Here is a 27,806-nt window from a genome sequence, read left to right on the forward strand (position 1 = left end):
GGTAGAAGTAATAAAGTGATTAACTTGTTAATAAATATCTTATATAAAGGGTGAAAGCAATTGAAATTCTTTCAGAAGTTAACTTATCAACCTTATCAGTGATGCTTTTCAAGTAATAATCTGTGACGTAACAAACTGTCATCAGGTAAAAGATTCCATACACTTATATATCTTGCTTCCGAATGCTAATATCTATGTCGTTGATACGTGTCAGATTAGGAAGAAATTATATATCTTGAAAATTAACGATAATCAATTAAGTATATGTTTTTAAGCCTCTGACATCTTGATACTTCATATCTTGAGATATTGAGTTGAAGACCTTTGTAACGATAACAGCACCAGTTTTACACACTAATAACTAAGGCAAACGACCAGACACGTATGCTGAAATCAACTAATATCTAAATATCCTGTGAGTAAAGAAATACAGTACAATATTGTACATTATTTTATTGTGTTTCAGTTACCATATGCTGGAGAATACTTGATAAATCTGCTTCATAGAATTCTTTGATAATGATGCGCAAGGTGAAAGTTCAAGTCCGTCTTAACACTCAGTTCTTTTATTTCGTTGTTTGACATAGAAATTATTTCTCTGACGCAAAGACGTTTCAGAGAAAAGTGACTCATCTTTAAAGAATTGTTAGTTTATTAAGTCTTTTATAAACTCACGGAATACATAGTTTGTACCTTGTTTCTTGACCTTGCGTCTGTAAAGAATCATTAAGTTATGATGTTTATTCCATTTACCAGGAAAGCAAAGATACCATAGAATCTTGTAATTTTTTTCAAGGCCCAAAGACTAATAGCCACGTGTTCCTATTGCCAGTTCTTCGCCATATCATTAAATAATCACATCGTCGTATTCCTTTTTTACAGCTGCCACAGTTTGCTAGTAAAACCTTGAAAACAAACATAGCCTTACTTCCAACTCAGTGGAATTTTCAACTGAAACTGGTGTATACTTGTGCTGATTAATAATAAAATTTCATATTTAAGTGACAGATTAACAATTTCAGTAAAATTACATGTCTGGATAGTACATGAAAAAATTCACTCGATGACCGTATACTTTAACATTGACATTGCGAAAGCATAGGAATTATCAGTACTGAATATACCACGTACCCCAAGTATTATCTCACAATTAATACCGCTGACCCAATACTAATTTCAATCATGTCATTTAGATTACATAGTACTGAAAGTGATGGAAAATGGACTGGATCACAGTCGCAATTCAAGTAGTTACAGTAACTATATTGCCTATATGGATTTACTTGTGGTTGAACAAGTCTGTTCAAAGGAAACTCGTTACAAATTCAATCATCAGCCACTACACAATCCCAGGTAACGTAAAACCGTCTTCCCTGGAGTTTTATTTCCGCAAATATATTTCCAATGATGTTGTCAAGTAATGTATTCTCATACTACCAGGATGGAATTTTCATTTGAAGCGATGTTGGGCTGAATATTGTATAAACGGTGCGATAAGGAAAAAAGCTACAATTAAGAAGAAATATGACATAGTAGTGCCAAAAGAACTGGAAGAACTTAGGAAATTAAGTGATGAAGATGTAAGTATGTTTACGGAATTATTATTATGCTGTGAAATAGTCATCATTTATTTGCTAATTTGTAATATTGAAGAAAAATTTTACCAGTTACTTTCACGGAATTTTTACTTCGAATTCCAGAGTTCAGATAGTATCCAATTTTATGGTATTGATCAGAAAGGGAATTTTGTATTCATAAGTTTGACACGGAGAAGACATCGAACTGCTGAACTAATACTTCAACTAAGTTTAGCTGATGGACGCATGTATCAACTTCCTAGTAAGTTTTCATCGATTCATTTCTACTTTTTTTTTTTACGTAGTAGCATAAAATGGCCAACGATGTGATTCCAGATCATCCAGACAGTGTAATCTTCAACAATGTGGATCGTGGATGGTCTGCTGTAGGATTAAAGATTACACCTCTGGAGCCATGGAGACGGTGGAGAATAACTTTCAATGGTTTATTGAGAAATGGGATCAAACGTAATTATCGCCAAAATGAAGGAAAAGTAGAACATGTTCGTTTCCATTTTATGTGAGTACGACATGTAATGTAATTTTATTTATAATTACATTTCAGATGAACAATTATTTAAAATAAGTAACACATTGAGATTGGTAAGCATTGACCTATGTCACCAATAAAAACGTTTCAGATACACTGCTAGTGCTCCGCCACTGTTATGGCCAAAAGATTGGAGTCCTGGTCTACAAGCAGATGCTCTGGCTAGAGAACCTTGGAAAAATCCTCAATGGATAAATATGATGTAAGACTGTTTCACACTGCGATAACATTACCTTTGACTCACTCAAATTTACAGCAAACTTAACAAGACCGGTGGATTTGACCAATGGGGAACTTTAGCTGGTCAATTAATTTTCGAAGATTCTTCAAGTACTGAATTGTATTTACGTGGGCTACGACAGAGGCGTTGGGGTGTGCACAAACCTGCACAACTACATAGAACTGTTGACATTGTCGGTGTAATGTATGACGGAGCAATGTATTGTTTGGGCGCAGATAGTTCTAAGGAAGGTTTAACACAGTGAGTGTAAACTTGACATAAGCAGTAGACAATTACACTATTACTAATATATTATTCTGGTCACACTGTAAATCTTGAGACTATCACTGATTTTTACACAACAGAATGTGACATTGAACATTCATAAACTAGTTTATTGATGTTTTTAATATTCTCAATTTGAATATAATTCAGTCTATCCAGAATTGTTTTCATAGATTTTATTGACTTTATCTTAATTATTCTTTATTTTTCAGTATGAAATTCGGACATATCAGACAAGCTAACGATATAGTATTCTCCATTGATCAGTTGGATTTTGATTTAGCTTCTTATGCTGAACAAAGAGAGAACATTCCCACTAGATATAAAGTCAATTTCCGAGGTGAGACTACTTTCACAATGTATTTGTTTATCACTATATGGATTTTTCATCTTCATGCACTACTTCTGCCATGGTTTTTACCGCTACTAGGAATAATGAATTTGTTTTTCTAAGCATTAAACATTTAACATCGCAAAATCATATTTGAAATCTAGCGGGTGGGAGGAAATATAGCACCGAAATTAATCGCATAATGGATTCTGGTGCCACTTTGTATGGTGGGCGTCCATGGGATTGGGAAGCTAGAGTTTTTAACACCGAAATAAAATTGAATAACGACACAGGTGATGTAGTGTTTCTTAAAGACATGATGAAATAGGACCAAATATAATTATCATTATTAATGTATTTACGTTCTAGGGTACGGAATAGCATATTTGTGGTATAATTATAATGGCCCAAGCCCATTGAAACCAGTGGGAAAAATACCTCACCTCCTACCATCAAATTTGAAACCGGAAGTTGATTTATACACAGTTTCATTTAAGGACCGAATTTGTCAAAGCGAGACGGCCGTTGGTGGTAAAGGATCTTCGATAGCATTACTAACGTCTATCCCACATAAGGAGGTAGCTGCTTATGGCACTGATTTATTTGACAATATTTTGAAGTAACTAAATGAATCATTTATATAATTTTTACAGTTCATCGTACCTTTGGGATTTTGCATTACCACGGCTGCTCTAAATCTACAGATAGAGAAAAATGAACCATTGGCAAATGCTGTTACTTATGTTAAAAACGTTAGTGCGGGAATATTGAAGGCTGATTTAAAAGTAGCTTGCGAGAAGTAAGTGTAAAAGATATTAATACCCGTACATATTTTTCCTCTTACAGTCATATTTTTAGATTATCCTAAATATGCGGAATACATCAAATTTATATTATGTATGGTATTTGAAGGTCTGCAACTATTTTCATGGCTGACGCAGCATCACAGGTGTGCTCCACTTCATGTATCTTTACGTTTTCAGAGCTGTAGCACTTTTTGAACAAACCCCTATAATCGAACCAATTCAAGCAGCAATAAGACAATCTGTCTCACATCTTGATTCTGATCTACAAACTGACTTGAAAATATCAGACAAGTTTGAAAGATTTGCAGTGAGATCTAGCGCTGTTGGAGAAGACAGTGAAGACACTTCGGCTGCAGGTCAAAATGCAACTTTCCTTGGATTGAAAGGCGTTGAAAATATCATTAAAGCAGTTGCAAAATGCTGGGGTAGTTTATATGCATATCAAAGTGTAGAATACAGGTATTTACAATTGACTGTGTTAACTTCTCTTTAAATGTTTACTTTATATTAATGTGTAATTTCGTTAACGAATGATGAAGTACAATGACTAGACTATTGTAAATTAGAAATGCATTCAAATATTAATAATGCACAAAACTTAGTAAATAAGATTCCTGCAAGTTTATCTGAATCTGTACTGTACCGAAACTAATTAATTAGGAGACAACGTGGTCAACCCATAAAGGCTGAAATGGGGGTTTGTGTCCAGCAAATGGTTAATGCTGAGACAGCTGGTGTAATGTTCACAAGACATCCAACTTCCGGAGACCCTAGAGAAATTCTCATAACAGCTAATTATGGCCTGGGAGAGGTGGGTACGCAAGCATCTACCTAGCAATAAGTTATACCAAATAATTTTTGGATAGATGTAATATCGTCTACTAAACTTCCTTCTTTATGACTTCCACCAGAGTGTTGTTTCTGCAATGATTGAGCCCGACACAGTAATTGTTAAGAGAAGTTTGAACAATGCTTTAGCAATGAAAGACCTCAAGTTGGGAAAGAAAACTCACAAAGTTTCAATGACTTCGGACGAGGGCACGGTAACTGAGGAGCTCAAAGACTCTTACCATAACGAATTATGTATTTCGGAAGAAACTGCTTTGAAATTGAGCAAATTGGGCACACATTTGGAAGCATTGTTTGGCTCTGCACGTGATATTGAATGGGCTGTTGCACAGGGAAAAATATTCTTGCTGCAAGCACGCCCAGTTACAGCTTTGGATAACTGGTCTGATTTTGAAATAATCCATGAATTAGATTCACCAGTGCCTAGTGAAATTGATACTCTAGTATTTTCTAATGCTGGGGAAGTTTTTCCAGGAGCTACATCACCGCTGACATTGAGTACTGTTGTGCGATCAATCGACAGGGCGATCCTGCTTGATTCTAAGTTTAAACCGACTCATTGTTATTGTGAAACTTTCATTGGTATTACAGGAATGAGATGCTGCATTAATTATATGAATGTAAGTGTCCATAAAATACGATAACTCACAAATTTCAAATTTGTTAAACTTTCCATATGCATTAGAATTCTTACACATACTTTTATGCAGACAATATTGCGTGAAGTTGAGTCCAAAATATCTTTAAGCAATAAGATCATCGATATCGCAATTTGTGGTCATGAAGTAACAACCCCAGAGCTTCATGCTTGGGCTGTGAAAAGAAATGGAATTCAGGGAATAAAGAGTAAACTGAAGTTGTATAAAGCCATAATAAGAGATACTTGGGTCAATGGAAACATAGAACAACTGGCTAAGAAATTTCACGCAAACTTCAAGTTTGATGTTGAGTCCTACGTAAGGGCGGAACATCTTTATAAAGATCTCGATGATAGTTTAGAGAAATTGCTTCAGGTACCTATACTCTTATATTTAATCATTATTTACATACTCATAATTTCTACTACAGACATGTGTTCCATTATTGACCAAAAAATTAGAAAAAATTGTGAACGTCATAACTTTGCTGCTTGCTGCTTCCATCATCTAATATTTACAAAAAACTGCTACTTTGTGTTCTCTTTGATGTAGGCATCAATATATCACGCTCATACATCAAAAGTGAGTGTATTCTGTCAAATTGTTGCAATGTCAGTGTTGACAGAAGGTGCTCCAAATTTGAATATCAACCACTATTCAGATGTAGGCATATTCCTAAGTTCCTGTAGTGATGTAGTGAGTGCTCAAGTTCCCACAGCTCTACGTAACCTTGCTAATACAATAAGGAATGGTGAAAAAGCTGAAGAATTTGTTAAGCTAGATCCAAAAGAAGCTAGAGATTGGTTAACGCTGAATTGCACTGCAGCTGCAGTCATGTTTGATGATTTTTTGAAAGAACACGGATACAGGTGCATAAGAGAATTAGATTTGATGACTGAAACATGGGATATGAAGCCTGAGAAACTAATATCCTCACTTCAAGTAAGTCATAAATACAACGAGATTCTCAAAAAATATTACTTTCAACATAAGACTAAAATATTTTGATATTTATTTATTCTGTCACTGGCTAAAAACAGGCAGCCGTAGCATCATCAGGAGAGCCACCAGTATTTAAAGAATTAAGTGTAGCCGAAACTGTAGATCGATTACGCACGCCGAAAAGTCGAGTCACAAAAAAGATATTGGAGATGCTGATACCACTTAACAGGAGTGCCGTTAGTCGCAGAGAATTGACAAAAGCTGTTTTAGTTTCCACAGTCAATGCTTTGAGATTAGGATACCAAAAACTTGGTAGACTAATGGTCGAGGATGGCCAACTACCTGACATGAATTTGATATTCTTTCTTACCCATCAGGAAATTGGTCTGTTATTTATTAGTTCAAATCCAACATTAGTGCAAAAGTGAGTATTTTGCTTATTCATTACTGAGCATAAGGTTAATTTGAAAAACAAAAAATTGTTTTTTAGAGCGATAAGAAGACAAAGACTTTATCCTCACTGTGACAAAATTCAGTTCCCGGAAGTGAATAGAGGTGTATTAAAACCTATACTGGTAAGTGAAAAGTATTTCCTGTATAATATCAGTTCACAACAATTAAGAAAGTGGTATCCTCCAATTTTTTTTTGTAATGTCTAATCTGTACGTATATGGTAATCTTAACACTATTAAATATTTATAAAAATATTTGTTCTATTTAGGCAGAGCCCAGTACAAAAATTCGTGAGGGAGGTGCTCGGGTATCAGGAACACCAGTCGGTGGAGGGACAGTCCTAGGTCGTGCTTGCATTATCACTAATATAAATGATGCTGTACAACTGAAACCTGGTGATATATTAATAACACAGTGCACCGATATTGGTTGGAGTCCCTATTTTCCAATATTGGGTGGTGTGGTCACTGAACTTGGAGGTCTCATTAGTCATGGAGCTGTTGTAGCGAGAGAATATGGTTTACCGTGTATTGTTGGTGCTGAAGGAGCTACACAAAAATTTCGTACAGGTATGTATGAATCAAAACATCTACACAAAAACAAAAAGAGTAGTAGTACACTTATTCAATTCGTAACTATCATTTTTAACAAAACCTGCAATAGCCCTTGTTTTATCCCTGATTTAAACAGATATAAATATGTGAAATAAAGCAAGCTCTACATAAATATAATTTTGTGTTTGTGATGAAAAAAGCATGTTCCAAATTGTTTTCTCTGATATTTATTTGTGTTATTTTTCTTATTTTCGCTATGCAATATTAGTCGTATTTACAATATGTATTTATAACTCTGATCATAGTCAGTTATCGTGATGCTTAGTATTATTCGTAATATCAGGTATAGACACTAAAACAAAACTTTACTGCTTCCTTTTTTTTTTGTAAACTATATTATCCACTCCTATTTACAGGTGATATAGTATTACTAACTGGAACTACCGGAATCTTGCAAGTCGTTGAAGAGACCACGTAAAGATTCATTTTTCGTGAGTGGAAATTGTATGTATGTACATAGTTTTACACCATCCTAATAATCTGCAAGTTTTTCTATGTATGGGAAGCTGTCGCATAGCAAACAAATGTATGTCTAACAGTTCTGTGTCTCTGTATTTTACAAAATATAAATAATTATACTACTATTTCAAACTGTTTGAAGAATCCATGAAATATATTGTGAATCGTGCACAATTTACTCAATAGTAAATCCCACTTGTACTTAATAGCACGTTATTTGTCTTGATAAGAAGGGATTATGCGGAGTCATGTAAGTTGGTAAAAAAATTTGTCAATCATATAAACTGAAGGAAAAGTGGTTACCAAATTTCCAAATGGAAGTTAAACTGTTGTCGCACGATTTGGATCGGATCCCTTCAGAATAATGCCGTCTGCTGAATCGTCAGCAAGACATGCAAGTTGTAGGCGCATGGAGGAAGCTACTTTGCGCAATAGAGCGTCGACTTTTTGCGAGTCCTCTTTACAGACTGGTTCAGAAATCGCATCCAATGCTTCTTCGAAAAAGCTCCTGTAGGAAAAATGTTGTATTTTCATTATGCTTCAGATTTCTACCCAAGCGAATCAGTGCCACAAATTTATTTGAATCTGATACAAATAGGGCTTCGGTTGGGATTCAAAAAAGAAAGACCAAGATTTACCCAGCTCTCGGAGTAATATAAGAGTGGACAGCACTTGTCAGTAACGTAATATCGACTCTAGCTTGAACAGCTCCTGAAGGACTAAAACGAGTTACACAAGACATCAGCCGTGCTAATTCTTCAGCAACTGTTTCAACAATGTGTGATAAAACTCTCTTCAATAAACCTGGTGAAACCCGTCGTACCTGTTTCATGAAATTACAACTATAAAATGAATCCAAATTATCTGTAATTTTAATATTTTCACATGAAAACAACGTAAATACCTCTGCATGAACTGCGATCAGATTAGTCAAAGCCTCTTGTACGTAAGGCCTCACGTGTGAGGGCTCAATGTCCAAATGCCATTCTAGACCACCTAGGTACATACTTGGTTCTATGGTACCGACAAGGGGATCACAGCGTCGTTCCAAATATGCGTCTAATACGGCACTATCCAATGTATCCAATTGAGTCCAATCGGTATTCGAACTCATGGTTAAAGACAAGGGCGGATAACCATGCTGCTTCAGTGCATCATTAACATGTGGTATTATTGTATTCAGAGTATAACGAATGTTACTCAGTGATATTAGTAAACACTGCTCCCATGTCTGTAGGAAGTGTGATAATTCGGTTGGTAGCGTTTATTGAAAACAGTAACTAGCAATGAAAATATTCAAAGTAAATTCTCACTGGCCCTTGTTGCTTGTCTCTAGTTCTATAGCCAACTGGAGAACCAATCAGTTGTGATACTGAGGATTCATCATCGTCCATAGCTTCTTCACTTCCACTGAAAGCCAGCTGTTGTAAGCATTTTGCAAAAGCAGTGAATAGTGTTTTTACTGCATTATGAAACAGAGTTTGATGACTAGTATGCGCTAGCAAAGGGAGTTCTCGAGGTCCACAAGCTATTACTGTTTCTCGAGCGAGTTTTGACACTTCCAGTACCATTTCTTCAAAAAGACCTGGCTATTCAAGGTAAGTCAAACATAAATAAACTGAATATTTCTCTTGAAATATGTAGTGCCGGAGTGTATTACCAGTCGTGTTACTCCTCCGTGTTCATTCAGATATTCAATTTTCCATGTTTCCTTACGATGTAAGGCAGTTATTTTGTCTGCGGTTTGCTTGAACAATGCCACCAAGCACTGTAACCTGAATTGAACGCAAATGTTTTATTATTCACTTTAAATCATATTAATTCACATTTTGAAACTATCAAATACATTAGAATACCTACCTAAGATCAAATAAGTATTTGCCAAATATGTCTAAGGCCTCACTGGGTAAATCCAAATGAATTAAAGACGCATACGTTTGTCGGATACGTCTCAAGTTATGAAGAAGCCAAGATGCATCCAAGTTTGTCCCACAGGCTGTTTTCATTGCATCCACTGCATGTTGCATACTAGATAGAACCAGGCTCTAAAATATCGAAATAGTATATTATGGCACAATTATGTAAAATGTAGGCATGTGTTACATATGATACTTTTTTGACATAGTATATGTAGAATAATTCGATTTTAAGCACTACTATTAGTGCATAAAATGGCACTTTTCGATGCAGTGTGTAAAATCGAATTACATGCATACTATATGAAAAACCTTATATGGAACATTTTTTTTCTCAGCATTAAAATGAAAAAGTATACCAAGTATTAAGGTTTAAATTAGAAAGTCAACAGCATTTCCTGAGTCATTATTTGAATACTCACTTTGAAGGGGATTTGTTTTTCTATATCAACAGTTACGTGTAATTGTCCTGTAAAATAACTCTGTCCTAAGCGCCATAAGTCTGGTAATTGCTCTGTGACTACATCACAAATAGCTTCAACACATAGAACCTGTGGTGGAACATTATTTTCCTCGTTTTGTTGCATTCTCAATTGTTTGACCGAGGTTGGCGTTAAGCCGTTTGACTTTGGGGTTTTACTCGAATCATCACCACCAGCGTTTTCAGATTCTAAATACTCGTTTATACAAGCTGTCACACTTTTTTCTAAATAATGAGCATGTGATGCTGAAATACAAACATACACCATTGCAGTACATCACAAAGAATTTCAACCTGTATAGAATACTAATGTACTTGACTGACCCGTGATGCCCTGGTTCATGAACTTTCCTATTGAAATTTCACATATATTTAATAGTGCATACCTATCGCATCCCATGCTGGATCACCTTCAGCTGCGAGGTTTACTAAATTTCTTATGATCTTTTTCTGCTCATCCAAAGTGACCGGCATTTCTTCTAATTTTTTTCGGAGCACAGTTCTAAGTTTTCCAATTCTAACTTCAATTTCGTTTAATACTTTTTTAAAAACTTCCAACTCAGTATTACCAAATAGATTCTTCACTCTGGCATAATCATTGATTACCAACTCATAATTCCCTCCCTTTATATTCTTTTCAATGTTTACTGGCATACAGAACAAAAATCGGTAGCGTTGCATCAAAGATAAGGCATTCCTTGTCGCATCCGCTTTATCTCTTCGAGCCAAGACATCATGAAATAGTTTGTCAGCTTCAGCCATTGAATCTTTGATAGCTTTTTCAAGTTTCGCTGTTGGATCTTTGCCATTTTTTTGAACATCTGACTCAAACTGTTCCTTCAGTAGCATAATTGTATCTAATTGCTCCATCACCGAACCAACATTCGCCTATAAATAAATAAAAAGATCAACAAATTACTTGTTGGAGAAGAAAATTAAACAAAAGTGTAAATCAGAAGATCGAATGTTGAACGAATCAAAAAGTATCTGTGTGATGTGAAATTGTCCTGTTTCACCTTGAGAAAAGATAATTGGCCCTCTTTCTGTGAGTGAACTTTGCGTCTGAGATAAGCTAATCCTGCTTTAAGATCATCTAGGGTGGTAGCATGATGATGTTGTAATAAAAACCAGCCTGGGTGAAACTTCTCACTGGCCAATTCACCGCTACCATCGCCAAATAGCTCAATTAATTCATCCTCAGGAAATTTCTTACTGAAAACAATATATTCTGATTAGATCTTGCTTCGTTACTATTGCAGTAATCTTGAATGCAGAACATTTCCTAACTCATTTCCTTCGACGCTGAGTCCTAACGGATCCTCTTGCTGATAATTAGTAGGTGACAGAGCTCGTCTTCCCCATACCAAGCTCTGCATTGGTGCTTCTTCAACCCATACAGCAGATTCTTTCATGGGTCCAATGGTTTCGTGATAGCCACGAAATTGGACGGTCGAAGTACCCTGGCCTCCATTTCTTGTTGTGACTATAATATCACCTCGCCCTTTACCTGGTCCAGAGCGGGCGATGATTTTGTTTGGGGACTTCCATTCAGCTGACAAAAGACACTCGCATCCGCAGATGGTCAAACCTGTAATAGGATGATTTTTTGGAAAATGTACAGCATGTGTATACCTGGATTCAATTTTCAATAGTTGACTTTTACAATTAATGCCAATATTTTCAACAGTGACAGTTCAATCTAACCTATCAGGTCCTGCGCTTTTGCTCCTAAAAACTCGCCCCTCAACGTCACTCGCGTTCCTGGTGGTCCTTCCTTCGGCGATATCCCTGTAACTACTGGCGGTGGTCCCATATCTGCATTGAAAATAATTTCAGATGAATCAGACAATTGTCTCCAATCAATTCCTTATTTTGTGCTTATTTTTGTGGTCAAGATCAGGTTTATCTGTCAAACCGCCCCACGATTCCAGAATATGTCAGCTCGGGTTAGATTAGGTTGGTTAAAAGGTTAGACAAGTTGATGTCAGTGTCATGTCAGTGTCAAAGTGGTGTCAAATGTAATCAGAAATCCTCTTTTACCGATTTTAGTTTGAAATCTAGCGAGAGCCAGACGGGAGCATGAGAAGTTCCAGGAAATTCCACCAGGTAGCAGTTAGTAAACTTTCAAGGCTTTCATCACTTGACTTACGATCGTGACAGTCTGACCACGGCTCGTAAGAGGTCGTAAGTCGTAATCTGGTATCTCTGGCACCTGGGTTGATGGTGAGTGTGTGAGTTTACTCCGTAGTGTGAGTGGAACATAAAGAAAATAACACGTCTCGCTTAGAAATATTTTTACGTTATGAAGGTATCGTCGTTTGACTGGAAGAGGTGTGAGATGTTGATTTTGAGTTTCGCATACTATCTGAACAATATGACGTATTCATATTGTCGACAAATGATGTTTTAATTGTTTGTTGAACTATTTTCAATCATTATCGGTGTGTCGCGATCTAAAATCTCTCTAAATTACGGTATGACACTTTTTCTTCAAGCATGCAGCCCCTCGCGAGTCAACAACCCTTAACGTGTATATCACCTCATAGAATAACATACAATTTTACTAAACATATCTTGTAACCTTCAGTACAATTGCTTTCATCGTAGGGTATTCCTTGATGTGTCAATGTTTACAGAGCCAATCTGCTGGGTAATAAAATATGGTAGGTGATGATTCACCGTTCTTAAATCAACTCCACCTTATCATCATCGTTCGTCATAGAGGTTAGTAAAGGATTTATTTTATTCATATGAATAAAATGTGCAAACCTAGTATGCCGAGTTGTGGTCCTCTACCGTTCCTGGGCATAGACACAATACATCGATTAATAAATTTTTGAGCGAAGTATGCTCTTGACCCGTCCATATTAGCGAATGCAAAATATGAGCAGTTATTTTTTTACGTAACACAACTTATGGAGTAGTCCAATTTCTAGATCCTTCCTAATCAAGTGATTGAAATATTTACAGACAACATCGAATTGCTTCTATATTATAAATATCCTGACTGTCTTTGAAAAGATGTCATATTGTCGAATGATTGACAACTAACTTTAACATGCACGCTGTAGCATTAGAGCAAATAATGGGAGACATTGACAACTCAGCTCCTTGCAATGGTACTTCTATCTTAGAAGATGACCTTGCGTTGAGTCCATCGACGTTGGGTAAGTACAAGTACTATTCCAATCACATAAATCTGAGGGATTTTTAGTTCCACTCATTTTGATTTTTTTTTCTCATAAGTCATGAAAATACTGGCCATAACTGTAAGTCCTTAACAAAATTCGGTTTTTTACTCTTTCTCTCATAACGATTGTGCTGATGCCCTCAAAACTACCCTTGAGTGAAAAAATAAGAAATCAAAACAGGTCTAATCTTTATCTTCACCAGAGATCAATAACATATGTGAAGATTTATATAAACAGATAAAAATTTCAAGAACCTGGAAATGTCAAGAGAAATCTCAATTTCAAAAAATCATTTCGAGAATTTCAGAAAACATGCATATAGGTAACTCCGTGACATATAAGGTGTATTTTTAATTCTTAAAAACCTTCAGGAAATGGAATATTAGTCAATTATTTAGTGTCTTTCTACCATATTTATAGCCATCGTAAAACATTGTATTTAAGGATAATAAATAACATAAAAAAAAAAAATTGAAACCAAGACACGCAACAGTAACATTTAATGTTTTACATGTTTTCAGTTAATCTATCAAGTAATTCATCGAGTCAATATTTCTGCTCATTATTTATAATTAATACTGATCGGTCCATAGAATTTAGATTTCAAAATAAATACATTTTGACTTATTTCGTATATAATTTATACATGGTTGTTGGTTTTATCATTGGTTTTATTAGGTGTTATATTGATATTGAACTAACATGATCATTTTAAGGAAAAATCTGTTACTAGTAACCAATTATTTTCAATCCATCTCTTTTCCTAATAAACATTTTTTTAATCATTCTTTCATTACTCACTTTTCATAGATTAGATACGTGTTCAATACTGAATTTTAGGAATGTCGAATAAAAGCGCTAGTGATTTGTTGACGACTAACAGTACCTCCGAAGTTAAGACCAAAGTGGTCTACATGAGTGAAGATGCTATGGATTGTGTATACACAGAGTCAAATGAGGCTTATAAAAATTCTGAAGTAATTGATGAGGCCCCGAGTCCTGATATGTTTGGAAGCGATACCGAAGATGCCCCAAAAAGCAATTCAGGTATTATATGAGTATCTTATAGTTGTACGGATTACGAAACAATTGTATTTTTTCTTATTTAAATCGTGTAAACAATCGAGCTTTGTTAGTTACAGACATCGATCAATTGGACATAAAACATGAAGATAGCGAAATATGCCAGGCAGACTTGGTAGCAAAATCAGACAGTGAACTACTAAACAGAATTCATGAAGCATTAAGTGGTGTTCCCCCACCTCCTTCTGTTACAATTTCCCAAATGGATTGCAATGACTTCCTAAGGTGTATCAAACAGAATAGCCATTTATTTTGGCCGAGGGGTTTATGTGAAGAGAAAAATTTTGACCAGATTGGGAGCCAAGACAGTTCTAACATTAATCAAAAACTACTTAATTCCGAATTAACAAACTTAGCTGAAAGTGGAAGTAGTAATACGTTTTATCAACAAATTAAAAGTGGTTCTAGAAACTTGATGAATGCTTTTGACGCCTGTGATTTGTCTAATGTAAGAAGAAACGATGAACACTGCCACAATAAAAGTGATAATGAAAATTGTGAAACGACTTTAGTAAGTAAGAAGTTGAGTGATCCTAATCGTGGAGTGGAAAGTGATAGTAGTACTATGAGTAACTTTGTGTGTCAAAATTCAACATTGACTTTACTAAATGATAGCAGAGAAAGCAGAACAACAATATCAGTAAACGAAACAACTAGCGTGGATAAACCTTTATTGTTAAATTATAGAACAATTATTGATTGTGACCCAGCCACACTGAAATGGCCTGAAGCTTACGCACACAAGCATCATGGCATACAGTAAGTTTCATGCAATTATAATACAATTCAACTCTATCATGCTGTTCTTTTTATCTGAAATTATTTGATTGTGATATTTGGCATTTCAGTTATAATCGCAGTGTAGCTGTAGAGGACTTTGAATACTTGTCGATTAAGCTATGTGAAAGATATATAGGAGCTGAAACACAATCGACATGCAACGCCTGGTTTACAAAACAGGCACCAGGAAGTGCTACTAAACGTAAGATGCTGGGAAGAAGGAATGTTGGACAAAGTCCAGGAAGACGGCTTAGCCACCTGGCAAGGCGAAGACGAGCTTTCTCTAGTGCTAACTTACAAGGCATGGGACTCACTGATAAAAGACAAGTCGTTCTTGATATTAAGTGAGTCTTATCACGCATTTCATCAGTCTCGTAATTATAACAATGTGGCAGACATTATAGTTATTAACATTTGAAACTAACGATCATGCAACTTTTGAATCATTATTCATTTGCTCACTGTCATTTCAGAAAACCATTAATTAAAAAGGGTAAAAGTCCCCGAGGTAAGGGTATTAGAGGAAAAAGCCCGCGTAGCTCGGCAAAAAAACGTGCTGCCAGGAGATTAATGATGGAAGGTTCAAGTCCTCGAAAATCTAAATTGGAAACATCCAAGCGAGCGTTGTTTCAAAGTCCACCTGGAGATCGGGCTGGTCCTAGTCGAATAAATACAGTACGACCTGTCCCATCTTTGAATCCGCAAAAAATAAAACGCGCTCTCTTCCCAACGCCAAATAAAAAAGATGATATTGACAAACGGGTTAGTTTTGAAGATACAAAAAAGCGGAAAAGTGAAGATGATCTCGAAGGTCCAAGGCCTAAATGGGCAAAGAGTATGTCATTTGACTGCCCTCGTGGCTTGAAAAAAAAACAAACACCAGATTGTAAGATTGAACGATATTCAACTGGAAGTGTTCTTGCTAAAAGTGAGGGTGCTATGAAATACCGAAAAGGAGAACTGACTGACACGCACAAAAAGGTAAACACTAATTTACAACGGCTAAGAACCTGGAACTGAGCATAAAACCGAATCCAAAGTGTACGAATTAAACTTTACATTCCCCATGATATAAGGTAATACTCGTTTTCTACAAATGTTTTACAGAAATTGTTGTGGGCTGTTGCTGAAGCCTTGAGAGGGAAAGGAATTGGTATGAATCATCCACAATTCAAACAATATGGTTCTCTCTTAGCACGTACTGTCAGAAAATTCATGCCTGACCTGGAAAACCAGGATATTCCGCGAAAACCTGGAAGTACGAGTGATCGCATGTTGAAATTTGCTAAGCAATACGTGCTTACAATTGTTGACGCAAAACCTACAAATTGTTAATTGATATGATACAATATCGAGTGTTTATTTCTGTTTTATATTTTTTTAAAACTACTATTGAATACCTAAATGTTCACAGTTTTTATCTTGTAGTGAATCGCCTGGTTTTCAACCAGAGAAAAACGACTGAACGCAACTGTGAATGCATATTTTTAGTCTACTTATAATTGTTTTGCAAAATCATTAAGTTAATTTGGTTTTCTTCACTGTGGCAGTAACGGTATCTTCTTTTTCTATTTATTTTGTTCTATTAAAATATGTACGCAATTTCTGTATTTAATTGTAAGTTATCATGATTTTTTTTAACACTATTATTACGATATGGATATCTCTGCGTGATTGTCGCGTGCTTTGTTGCAAAGTGAATTACTTGAATACTCTGATGAATTATCCGAATTCTAAGAGGTATTAATAACTTCTAAAAATAATGAGATACAAATTCGATATCTTCATCAACAAACATATCAATATGATACACTCGCGGTGATATAAAATGATTCAAATCAGAATGAAGTGTAAATATCGTGGCAAGTTTCTATTCTGTTGCCAGACACTAGTAGTTTGACACACATGGTTTTGCCGGTTCGAGACTTCAGCAGTATGATTCATTTATTTCGCCAATATAAAATTATCAGTCAACTATCCTATTTATTTGTAAAATGAGCACTCGATTTGTTACAGAGTTATTTTTATAAATTATTATTTAAATAATTATTTAGTTTGTAATAGATCAACAAATTGAATTAGTAAACCTATTTCATAAAAATCCCTTTATTCTCGTAATAAGGCCTTTTGCCCCGACTGAAATATTATTTCTAATTATTTTATTTAATAACTTCAATTGAATCTATTGATAAAAACATTAGGACACATTTACATGCAAAGAAACATTATTTCAATTTGATATGAAAGCACGACATCTGAACTGCTTGTTTATAAACAAATTGTTATCGTTGAATTGAGATCTAAAGTATATTTTTTCAACTAATATATGAAAATGCAAGTTTAATAACCGAAAATAATAATCCTATTGAAATATTACCACATCTGTGTTCAATAATTCCAGCCTGAGTAGTTCGAAATTATTGTACGCGCACTATTCTGTTTTAAAATACCTGTCCGGATCACATCTAGCTAACAGGAAATAATTACCAAACCGGCCTCTAATATGCCATAATTGTGATGTATGTATACTCGGCGAAATGTTGAACTCGATTCGAAATATTTAACCTACTTAAGGTTTAGGTAAATTTAGGATACCATAAATTTCGCTGGTATAGTTTTACAACTACCGGCGACTTTGACATTTATGAGGGAAGGAAAAGATAAATAGAATTAGGTAAAATTTAACTTATTGAGAGCAAGAATCCTTTCAGGATAGGCTTTAGTGATGTGTCCAATTACAGTGACAATGATTTGATGATAATTGAGAAGATTTGAATAATTAGGCCTATTTTATTAGGATATCATTTATTTTACAGTCTATAAATAAAGATCAATAAAGAGTACTATTCATAAACACAACGGCATATAATCAGTAATTATGTTATCGTATATTATGAACGTATCAAGTAAAAAAATAATGACTGATATAAATATTCACTCGGGATTTTGACCAACCCTGGCAATGAATTCATCAAGTATCGATGAAAGTTCCTTATTCTCCTTTGACTTCTGCTCAACCATTTCCGCTAAAGAATTACTTTTCAATTCGGCCTTCCTTATCATTGCCTGTAATCTTACTGTCTCTGTTTCATGTTGCTTTCGGATCGCTTCCAATTCTAAATTTGCCCTAGAAAAAAGAATGTCACGTTGAAACACTTCGCAATGCATAAGCCTTACTGGTATTTAAATAATGTATGTAATAACTACTTTTCAAGCTGTGACATCGCGTGATTCTTAAGCTGGTCATATCTGTCCTCAAGCGTTTTGATTGTTTTAACATTTTCTTGTATGCTCTCTTTGAGAACATCCTCGTTACTTTTATATGCAGAAGTTACACTTTTCAGTCGTTCGTATTTCAAGTGGACGTCGTTAAAAGCTGCTTCCGTGTTACCCAAATGATGATTAGCAGCCTGTAAATCATCCTGCAGCTTCGCTTTTTCCTGCGCAAAAATCGCTCTTTCTCTTTCCCGATCTGCCATTTGTCGACTCAATGATTTTTCATATTCATCCATTACCATCCTATCAAAATAATTGTACGTTAGTCTCATTTTGGCTGCAATGGACATGAATAATCAATTATTTAATCTAATTAACAAGTAAAAAACCGCACGTCATCTCTTTCTTCTTTTGCATTTCATGCACCATTTCCTTTTCAAGATTCTCATATTTCGACCGCTGCTTTTCCAGTTCTAATTCGTGTTCCTGTCTTTCTTTTTCTCGTTCTTTTCTTTCTTTCTCAAGCTGTGAATCAAGCTGTAATACCGTTGACCTAACCAACTCTAATTCTTTGGTCATAGTCTCATCAACTATTGGTGTAACCACGGGTTTCACTTCTTCAACTATCTTCTGCAACGAAAATCAAAACATGTTCCATTATTTGGAAATTGGACATATTGAATTCTGATTTATCCTTCCTATGTGAATTCTTAAAACTAATAAGTACAATTGCAATCAACATTTATAATTATATTACCTCTTCAATTTTAGGTGGTTCTTCAATTTTTTTAGGTGTTCCAGGTGCTGGACTGTAAAGCAACAGTCTGTCAATGGCTGCCAAAGCAGGATTTCGTTTTGGGGTGCCAAGTGTTGGCTGTGAAATATTGTTTTTGGCATTTTCTTCGCCGTCAACTACCTGCAGAGGCCCCTGTGGTAGCATAGTGTTGTTACCAACCAAAGGGTCAAATTTCACATAAAGTGACTCAGCTCGCAAATCACGAACAGTATTTTTACTATTATTTCTTGCGAGCAAGAAATCAAACGATGCTGGATCAAAGAATACTATAAACAGAAAACACACAGTATATTACTTTTTAGAAAAAATTATATTGAAATATAAATATCTCACTTTCATAGTATTAAAGAGAAAAAACTGATCTAACTACACTATTGCAAATCTTAGTCAAGTATCGGAAATATGAACTTACACTCTGATTGAGCGTTGAAAAAGTGATCGGTGTCTTCAGTCAACTCCGATGACTTGTTACGAATTTCTTCAGCAATAGCTTGAGCAGCCAGTTCCAATTTCTCAAAATTGTACTCTGGTATTATTATTTGTAGACTGGTACTTTGTTGTACAGGTTTAAAAGCCTCATAAGGGTCACTAGTAATCTCAGAGCTAATACTGTGAAAAGATTCCTCCCTGAGGGTAGATGTTTGATTCAAATCTTCCTCAACTGAATTACCTGCGTCCTGATAACTTTCTGCACTCAATGAAGATATCGGTTGAGTGTCTAAATTACTTTCTGGAAATGGTGTGACATTAACGTCCACTTGAGGTAATTCTTCTGACTTAGATTCTTTCAAATCTTCCAAATTAGTAGATGTATTCTGTTGAACACATGGCACCTTGTTTTCTGTAACTTGTGAAACGGTTTCTAGATCCTCAGCTTGTTGTAGACTTTGTGATAACTGTTCTACTGAATTTTCAAGTACCACCTGTTTTGACTGCTCGGATTCTACTTCAGATTGAATTGAGTTTTGAGTTTCAGGATATACTGACTTTTGATCTTCTGGTAACTCTTCAGCTGGCTCTGTGTTTTCCAAATTCTCTTCAGGGATACTCAATGGAGTCAATAAACTCTGGTTATCAGAAATTTGTAGAGCTTGTTCCTGAGCTATGCACTCGTTGAAAGTTTCCGCACTTATGTCTGGATATGAGTTTGGAATAACGATAGATAGGCTTTCTACCTCAAACTGACTTGTATTTCCTGACAATGCCTCTGCAAAATGATCTGTAGAAGAATCAGGCGTACCTCGTTCTGGAACCAATTGTGAGTCTTTCACATTATGGTCTTCCTCCTTCAAACTGTTCACAGTTTCTGGTTCGACAGATCTTTCAGTTACTGTATTCAATTGTGGATTTTTCGGATTGTGTTCTTCCTCCTTAAAATCTTCCAGAGTTTCTGGTTCAATAGGTTTTTCAATTACCAAATCAGGTTCTTTAGTCAGTGGTTCTTCAACAGTGCAAGGTTCAATTACGATACTGTTTGATGCACATAGAGTCGGTTCATTTGAACTAGATGTATTCTGGTTTGTACAAAGCGTTGACTCTGGAGGTAAATTTAAGGGATCATTCAATGATGACACATTTTCAATTCTCAAGGTTGCGGATAACTCGTTTGATGGATTTTCACTGGTCTCGGCTATGTTCGGTGAATTACAATTTGTCGCTGCATCGTTTTGATTATTTGAGATACAGTTAGTATCATTCAACACCTCCGATTTACTTGAGTAAGACTTGTTGAAAGTCGAGTTACAGTCTGCTACCAATTCGACAGTCTCATTTAACAGATGTGAATTCTCACGTGAATTATTATGCGAATTTGATGTCAATGAAGAATCCTGTGTTTGAAGCGAATTATTTTGACATTCCTCTGCAGCTGCTGGTAATTCTGTAGTTTTATTAAAAATTATTATATTCTCAGAGTCAGACTTTGACGACAAATCTCTGGTTTCATTTAATGCAGGATTATTTGCAGAGGATTGTGGAATGTCTGGCGTATCTTCAATGTGAATTTCAATTGAGTTGTAACTCGTTTGCTTATCCTCTGAATCCTCTACTGGTTCAGCACTTGAAGAATCAAGCTTGGGATCGAGCGTTAGAGAAGTTTCCAGTGGTTTGGTTTCTTGGGTATCAGTTGTTTCGTTTAGGTGAATATTTCCCCAGCCTGATATCAAGTCGTCCAGTCCAGGAATGTCCGTGTTTCCATACGAAGTGTCTGCTGCCCTCTGAGGGGTTATGGGTCGCAGATGATTCCAACTCTTAGTACTTGGTGTACTTGTTACACTTTGAAAACTGCACTCTGAAGACAGGCTCTCGGGCCTGGAAGTTGGAGCCCCCGCATCCACAAATTCACGTGTGAACTGTACTTTTACTTCGTGTTCTGTTTTTCCCGTTTGCGTGTTGCTCGCCGCCTGAAAATAAAATACAAGTAATTGTCAATATTTAATTTTGAATTTTGATTAGGCATGCACTTTTTATTGCACGAAGTTGGATTTTCATAGATCATTCAGTTATACCTCAATAAATAATTTTTTGGACACATTTCAATTAATTCAAATTTCTTATAATTAGAGACTAGAAGAATTTAAATTTTTTATACATTTCTGATTATTTCACATTATATTGTTTCTTTTACTGAGGTTTAATATTAAAAAACAGTTTACGATACAATATTCCCTTAGAATTTTGACGTAAATATATGCCAAAACTTTTACCCTGGTTACCTTGTCAGCACATTCACGGAACATTTATTTCTCGAACTAGAAAATGTTGTGACAGAATCTCATTTTGTTGAGAAATCAGAGAAACATTAGCCAGTTTGGCAGAAGAGACAGACAATAGCTGAGACTTGAATGTCAATAATACAGCAGAAAACGAAGGTGCCTTTTAAAAGTTGGTCAATCGTCCTGATTATCTCCAGATAGAATTAAAAATAAATTCTATTGTGGTTTTTACATAGTAAAAATAATTTTTTTACGCTTTTTCCTCTTCGTTAACGATGATATTAAATTTTCGGTATTCATAATGCGCAAAACAATGATTCACGTCATGGCGAATGTTTACAAAAAAAATCAAGAGTAAAGACATTTAACAGAATTGATAAATGGATGGGCGGAAAGTACGAAATGATGACAAAGGGAAAACGCGAAAATTCCACATGTCGAAAAATATGATTTTACAAAGGACACTGCATATTTCTACCTCGCTAACAATGGGGGAAGCGGATCCGCGATGTAGGAGTTTGTTGATGAAGTCCATGCCGAGTGACAGTTAGGAGAGAGACTTTTCTTGTGTTTGCCCAATGAAAACTGACTTGCTTTTCGTTTTCGAAGCCAACTGACGCGAAGAAACGGATGATGGTTTCATTCGAATTGCGCAACGGAGATCAGCTCTGGCTATTATAAGAACAGCAAAACACTAGCAAAAGACAAGGAGAGACCGAAACCAATGGTTGAAGTTCTCGAAAAACTGGCACGTAATCAATGCCGACTGGGTACATATGTTTTCACCCTCGTCAGTCTAGCCTGGTACTCTTCGGTGTGATAAACTCTTTCTCTAACGTGAACCGTTTCAAAAATGCAACCGTAACGGTCTCTGTGCTCTCTGTTACACTGATTTCGTTTTTCTTTTCGAAGACTGTCATAGATTGCTAATCTGCCGTTTTCCTTTTTCAAGTACGTCAACGCCCGGATTACCAAAAAATTTTCAGAGTATTCTGTAGTGCGCGGTGGTACACAATACATACACAGATTAATTTCCGCCGATTACATTGTCAACTCTGGATTTTTATACTGCCACGTGTTGAATTGTGGCAGCGCACTTAATTCATAGAAGTTACAATGTGCGTAGATCAATTATTGCAAAGTTATTTTCCAACAGATTTTTCGTCATCCGAAAAACAATATTTACGTAATATCGTTTTCACGTCGCGTAAAGAAATCTTGAACGATCAGTTTGTAAATTTCACGTTAAATGCTCGTCTGCAACAAATCGCATAACACTAAAAATACGCTCCTTGTCTGCAAGTGGAAAAAAACATTCGAACACACTCAATAACAGTTATACAAAGTAATATGATTTCGTCACCGCTACGCAGACAAAAAAAAAAAAAAAAGAGAAAAGAAACCAACTTTGAAATGTGTCGATTCGAAATTCGAATTATTATACATGTTGACTGCAGGCATAAAATTATTTAGACGTTCATAATTAGGACAGCGTTTCTGTTTCTTTAATTTTTCTCAAGAGCAAATATTCGACCGTCCAACAGACTTACGCAGGCATTCGTTTTTAGAATACATCCCACGCAATTCGTTCCGACGGCTCTCTCGGTGATGACTTGATGAGATTCAAAAACCCGTATAGAAGTTGTTCAAGCCGCGATATATCACAAGAGGCACGCGAGTGGGTCGATCTAAATTCACCTCACACCGGAAATGAAAAACGAAGCTTTGGAGTGAACGAAATTGTAATATTTCACGTGTTCCGACGGAAAATGCATAGCATCGGAGAATGCGATCGCGAGGTCGTTCTTGAAAAGCGGACGCATGGAAGAATTTAAAACGCACCGGAAGTGCTGGAAATGTAACCTCGTGTACGCGATATACTTGGGCGTTTTTCTTGTAAGAATTCTCGCCAGTAGTTGCAAGTCGTTAGTATTCGCGAGTATACGGAAAAGGAAGCGCAGGCGAAGAAAGATATGATAAAAGGAAAAGAGAATACTGTCCAGAACGAATGAATTTACCTTGTTACCACGATTACCCATGATTTTGGTACAGAGAACGTATGTACTGAGAAAGATCGTAGGAAGTTGCGGCTGTCACTAGCACGTGCTGTGTCCATATATATCGTGTTTATATGTGGAACCCCACGGAGCGAGAAAGACACTGTCCCAAAAGAAGAGGTCTTCTCTTTTGCTCCCATCCCTTTTTGTTTGTTTTCTCTACTTTCGTTGATGGTAGACAGGTATCAAATTGTACCCTAACGCGTGCAGTTAACGTTATATCGAGAAGAACAGCGTTCTGTTCGCTATAGATTCGATATATTTCCCTAATTGTTCGCTGTATCCGAGAAAACTTTTACACGGTTATTGCATCCCGTAACAGCATGCCGCATTCTTCGAGTAATTACAGCTTATATTACACGATCTATTAAACAACGTGTATACGTACAAAGGCCCCTTCATTAAATGATATGATTCCAGCGTGTCCAAGCAGTAACATAGAAATGCAATTTCAATACAGCTGTTTCTACTTCCTGTTCCAATATTTCTTACAACACATATTTTCGTACGGATGATTAACTTGATAAAAAAAAAAAAAACATCACATCCGTAAAATTTCAAATTGTAACCGCTCGAACTGGTTCAATTATACAATGTATATGCATTGCTTCTTATTTCGGTAAGTAATGGAACTACCTGCACAGAATATACGTACAAAGATTCCGACGATATTGGACAGAATGACGTAATATAGACTAGAGAAAGTGATGACGAGTACTGCTTTGCCCCGGTACTCATTTTAAAATGAGGATAAAATGCATGTACATATATGTACATACAATGCGATGTAGATTATATATATGTATATATATATATATGTGTGTGTGTGCAATACTTAAAACCCGCATAGGATATTCCGTAAATGGTAAGAGAGTGAGAGCGGTTCGATGAAGCTGATAGAGTGTGGCGAGTGTGAATGCAGATATGTATGTACACGAGAAGGTGTGTGTGTGACTCATTCATTCGCATCTGTTTAAATGTTCGTACGAAAATCCGATAAACTATGAGCGGGGTATTCGGGGTGTGACTTTTTGATTTATACAGAGACATTGTAACAATAACTCCGAGCTAATTCTATTTGATTAGTACTTGGGAGCGATTAAGAGATTCTAATATTAGATTTGTCAAGTCTTTCTAGTCAATAAATTGCGAGTAGCTGGCTGCATGGTGGTGGGTTGGCGAGTAGAATATGATCGTCGTCTAACGTTTGATTGTATTCTCACCTTCGTATGACAACGTCCAGCTTCTTACAAGCCTCGGTTTGTACGGCTGTATTCGAATGTCGGCGGTTATTTTGTTAAATAGGATCGGAGAAGGAGTAGATTTCGTCTAATATCGAGCAGTGTACGATTGTTTTAAGAGCCATTTCCACACCGTGTCACGGTAGACGGTACAGTACTAACACACCATGTAAGATGTATCACTGTACTAGGCACTGGGCATACAACTGGTGGTGGTCGTCGAGATAGGAAATCGGCTTGGTGGCGCTATCTATGGAAATTTAATCAAAGAGATTGCCTAAATTCCAACTGAACACTCCGCCGATATGTATGTACCTGTCCTTAGTTAGTCTCGTCGCAACGCCCGTATTGTTCGTACGTAGGCAAAAAATCATTTATTCCGCCGCCGCCGTTGTAGCGGGTGAACCAGAAGTGCGGAGCACGTGTGAAGGCTTTTGTTTAAACTCGATTCGTCGAATAAAAGAGAAGAGAAATCGGTACGCAGTTACGAGTTCAGTTATCATTTTAATCCCTTTCTGAAAACTTTTACATCGCAATTGAAGAGGGAGACCGAATAATGTTGGAAGCGAATGGGAATGATTCTTCCTTTGGCCAGTATCGAAAGTGTTATTACGTTTTCTTAATAATCGTGTCGAACAAACCGATTGGTAATTACGACGGCGAGAATGTTTCGTAGGTTGCGATTAACGAATATGTACTCGTGAGAATTTTTTTATTGGAAAATTCATGGAAGTTTCACTAATGACGATTCGACCATGAAAGCTTCGAAACTTCTTACACTGACACGTTTTTTTCACCCCAATGGCCTTTATTCGATACAGAAAATAGCGGAAAACGATGACAATTTTTATTACAAATTATGTAGAATTATCAGTTACGGGTTCTCGGATCTTTGACTCTGCAAAATAATAGGTTTTATTTTTATTTTATTGACTAATATAAATAACATGCCTTCAAATAACAGTTTATTTGGAGCGTTTAATTTTAAAAGATTATTCGGCGTACCGAATCATCGTTTTTCTATAACTGTAAAAACTTCTGGGAATTTGGAAACGATGAATTGAACTTATTTTTAGTTAACCAAGGAAGAACAAAAGGAACGAGATGGTAACGGGAATAGTTTGAATTCATTCGCATATGTGCCTCGACAGCGGTATGTGGGTTTCGAAAACTCGTCACGATCAATTACAAGCCGTAAATGGTACGGAAATAATAAATAATTAGGATGCGGTGCCTCGCTTGCAGACGAGGAGGAGTATTAAACGGTACGGAAACGAATATCGTTTAATGCATTTCTCGTATCATATATATGCGTATAAACAAAATGCATATAAGTATAAAGTGTTTATTTTTCTTCAGTTTAAACTCGGGCAGATACGGGAGCTATTTATAGAACCTATACTCGAACGAAACTGTCAGATACATACAAAGATGCACAGAGGATTTTAAAAGGCTCTGCTGGCTTTGCCGAACTTTATGTATACGTATACATGTGTATGCGATAGAAAAAAAATTCCGATACCTGCTGATACGTTCACATATATGATTCGTATCCTACACCTGATTCTTATTATGAAATTAATATACATACGTGAAAGTACGTTGTTTGATACTTTCAAAACACCTCGTTATTTTTATGTTTTGTAAATTCATCCAGACTACTTTCCAAAGGGTATTTTTCTATTTCTGTTTCAACGTTTCATATTTTTCAGCAGATATTTTCCTCGTGGAGTGATGCGAGTCGAAAATCCGCCAGGTTTGACAGGATTTGAAATTCAATCTGTTCATTCGATATATGATGCAAACATGTTAATTCTGTACGGGGTAACTTTCTCACCTTGCGATGTCCAGGCTGCGTTGGTGGCGAATTTTGTAGGGTCGCTGTAATTTCTCTGAGTACAACACGTGTTCCATCGCGGGTACCCAAAATGCTGCAATTGCTGCCGATACCATTCGGAGTTCCAGAATTTGACATTATTACAATTTTAAAATAAATTGGCTGTCAGGCAACGTCTCTCACTCGGTGCAGGGCTGACGTCAAGCCGAGGAACAAAGAAAGAATAACGAAACCGGCGATATATTATAACAGAGAAGGGAAAATATCACGTGGAAACACTTCACAGTTACTAAGCACTTAGGATTGGTACATTAGGTCAGAATATATCGGCAAAAACTTCTTGAAAACACCGTGTCCTTCCAAGGAACGCTTGTAACGGCTTCACGCTATTTTGACAACTTGAATATAAACCCAATAGCCAATCAGGAGCCGAGAATTAAGACAACATTTTTTTTCCGACGTATAGGTGGCGCTTAGCTCGACCAATGTACCCAGTCGGTAATACAGATTAGACTTGTCCGTTTTTCCACTCTTAATTATTCGACCTTCTTGTTAAATAAGACTCAGTGCAGTCAAGACGTATGTTAAGAACATTTTCTTGCAAATGCAGGACCAAGTGATATTTTGAATACTTCTCTATATTCATTTGTGTCGCATGATGCAGCCGTTGGTAAGACAGGTCCCAAAGTAGTGAGTGTCAAATGGCGTAGATGAACCAATCATACGTCGTACTGTCCGTACTGTCTAAAATCCTAAATTTTCATTGGTGG

General features: G+C 36.2%; 4 protein-coding genes across 20 annotated transcripts; 2 read left to right on the forward strand and 2 right to left on the reverse strand.

Annotated features, from left to right (window-relative positions):
* The first annotated feature begins 76 nt into the window (after positions 1-76).
* LOC107225708 lies at positions 77-7,856 on the forward strand. Of its 5 annotated transcripts, none has more exons than XM_046743612.1 (20): positions 77-145; positions 276-1,353; positions 1,441-1,580; positions 1,701-1,839; positions 1,914-2,097; positions 2,219-2,329; positions 2,384-2,608; positions 2,845-2,972; positions 3,128-3,256; positions 3,333-3,541; positions 3,617-3,762; positions 3,947-4,228; positions 4,430-4,580; positions 4,681-5,238; positions 5,329-5,631; positions 5,809-6,198; positions 6,297-6,622; positions 6,689-6,773; positions 6,920-7,220; positions 7,622-7,856. In XM_046743612.1, exons 2-20 carry the CDS (start codon positions 1,221-1,223, stop codon positions 7,681-7,683), a joined length of 4,002 nt encoding a protein of 1,333 aa, XP_046599568.1. In that variant the 5' UTR covers positions 77-145; positions 276-1,220; the 3' UTR covers positions 7,684-7,856. The 5 variants fall into 5 exon arrangements, with proteins under 5 accessions (XP_046599568.1, XP_046599585.1, XP_015521741.2 ...); XM_046743629.1 differs by having other exon boundaries at positions 114-1,069; positions 1,194-1,353; XM_015666255.2 differs by having other exon boundaries at positions 114-960; positions 1,194-1,353.
* On the reverse strand, positions 6,892-12,271 carry LOC107225709 (exocyst complex component 2). Of its 4 annotated transcripts, none has more exons than XM_046743680.1 (12): positions 11,826-12,145; positions 11,409-11,709; positions 11,138-11,333; positions 10,508-11,009; positions 10,063-10,367; positions 9,585-9,769; positions 9,385-9,499; positions 9,038-9,313; positions 8,629-8,955; positions 8,363-8,547; positions 8,028-8,232; positions 6,892-7,199 (listed from the first exon to the last, which is right to left on the reverse strand). In XM_046743680.1, the coding sequence occupies exons 1-11, from the start codon at positions 11,932-11,934 to the stop codon at positions 8,046-8,048; spliced, it is 2,688 nt and encodes an 895-aa protein (XP_046599636.1). In that variant the 5' UTR covers positions 11,935-12,145; the 3' UTR covers positions 6,892-7,199; positions 8,028-8,045. The 4 variants fall into 4 exon arrangements, with proteins under 4 accessions (XP_046599636.1, XP_015521742.1, XP_046599626.1 ...); XM_015666256.2 differs by lacking the exon at positions 6,892-7,199 and adding an exon at positions 12,162-12,271 and having other exon boundaries at positions 7,507-8,232; positions 11,826-11,936; XM_046743670.1 differs by lacking the exon at positions 6,892-7,199 and having other exon boundaries at positions 7,507-8,232.
* On the forward strand, positions 12,266-17,498 carry LOC107225718. 8 transcript variants are annotated; one of them, XM_046743708.1, is made up of 8 exons: positions 12,266-12,344; positions 12,758-12,845; positions 13,092-13,288; positions 14,153-14,359; positions 14,449-15,154; positions 15,244-15,519; positions 15,649-16,156; positions 16,283-17,498. In XM_046743708.1, exons 3-8 carry the CDS (start codon positions 13,180-13,182, stop codon positions 16,508-16,510), a joined length of 2,034 nt encoding a protein of 677 aa, XP_046599664.1. In that variant the 5' UTR covers positions 12,266-12,344; positions 12,758-12,845; positions 13,092-13,179; the 3' UTR covers positions 16,511-17,498. The 8 variants fall into 8 exon arrangements, with proteins under 8 accessions (XP_046599664.1, XP_046599676.1, XP_046599670.1 ...); XM_046743720.1 differs by having other exon boundaries at positions 12,328-12,344; positions 12,729-12,845; XM_046743714.1 differs by having other exon boundaries at positions 12,343-12,452.
* Positions 16,822-27,414, reverse strand: LOC107225711 (transforming acidic coiled-coil-containing protein 3). 3 transcript variants are annotated; one of them, XM_046743653.1, is made up of 6 exons: positions 27,037-27,414; positions 19,600-21,589; positions 19,149-19,453; positions 18,786-19,018; positions 18,383-18,694; positions 16,822-18,302 (listed from the first exon to the last, which is right to left on the reverse strand). In XM_046743653.1, exons 1-6 carry the CDS (start codon positions 27,172-27,174, stop codon positions 18,110-18,112), a joined length of 3,171 nt encoding a protein of 1,056 aa, XP_046599609.1. In that variant the 5' UTR covers positions 27,175-27,414; the 3' UTR covers positions 16,822-18,109. The 3 variants fall into 3 exon arrangements, with proteins under 3 accessions (XP_046599609.1, XP_015521744.1, XP_046599614.1); XM_015666258.2 differs by having other exon boundaries at positions 18,786-19,021; positions 27,037-27,413; XM_046743658.1 differs by lacking the exon at positions 27,037-27,414 and adding an exon at positions 22,380-22,533 and having other exon boundaries at positions 18,786-19,021.
* Between the last annotated feature and the right edge of the window lie 392 nt (positions 27,415-27,806).

This window comes from Neodiprion lecontei, chromosome 1, assembly GCF_021901455.1.
Source record: "Neodiprion lecontei isolate iyNeoLeco1 chromosome 1, iyNeoLeco1.1, whole genome shotgun sequence".
Classification (NCBI taxonomy): domain Eukaryota; kingdom Metazoa; phylum Arthropoda; class Insecta; order Hymenoptera; family Diprionidae; genus Neodiprion; species Neodiprion lecontei.

Coding starts and splice junctions, on each gene's coding strand:
- LOC107225708 (XM_046743612.1), top strand. CDS start 1,221: ATGGACTGGATCACAGTCGCAATTCAAGTAGTTACAGTAACTATATTG. Junction 1,354..1,440: donor CAGCCACTACACAATCCCAG/GTAACGTAAAAC, acceptor TCATACTACCAG/GATGGAATTTTCATTTGAAG. Junction 2,330..2,383: donor CCTCAATGGATAAATATGAT/GTAAGACTGTTT, acceptor TCAAATTTACAG/CAAACTTAACAAGACCGGTG.
- LOC107225718 (XM_046743708.1), top strand. CDS start 13,180: ATGCACGCTGTAGCATTAGAGCAAATAATGGGAGACATTGACAACTCA. Junction 13,289..14,152: donor GTTGAGTCCATCGACGTTGG/GTAAGTACAAGT, acceptor ACTGAATTTTAG/GAATGTCGAATAAAAGCGCT. Junction 14,360..14,448: donor TGCCCCAAAAAGCAATTCAG/GTATTATATGAG, acceptor GAGCTTTGTTAG/TTACAGACATCGATCAATTG.
- LOC107225709 (XM_046743680.1), bottom strand. CDS start 11,934: ATGGGACCACCGCCAGTAGTTACAGGGATATCGCCGAAGGAAGGACCA. Junction 8,956..9,037: donor GAGACAAGCAACAAGGGCCA/GTGAGAATTTAC, acceptor CACTTCCTACAG/ACATGGGAGCAGTGTTTACT. Junction 8,233..8,362: donor TATATTACTCCGAGAGCTGG/GTAAATCTTGGT, acceptor TTTTTCCTACAG/GAGCTTTTTCGAAGAAGCAT.
- LOC107225711 (XM_015666258.2), bottom strand. CDS start 27,174: ATGTCAAATTCTGGAACTCCGAATGGTATCGGCAGCAATTGCAGCATT. Junction 19,022..19,148: donor AACCACCTAAAATTGAAGAG/GTAATATAATTA, acceptor TTTTCGTTGCAG/AAGATAGTTGAAGAAGTGAA. Junction 18,303..18,382: donor GCGATGTCACAGCTTGAAAA/GTAGTTATTACA, acceptor TCTTTTTTCTAG/GGCAAATTTAGAATTGGAAG.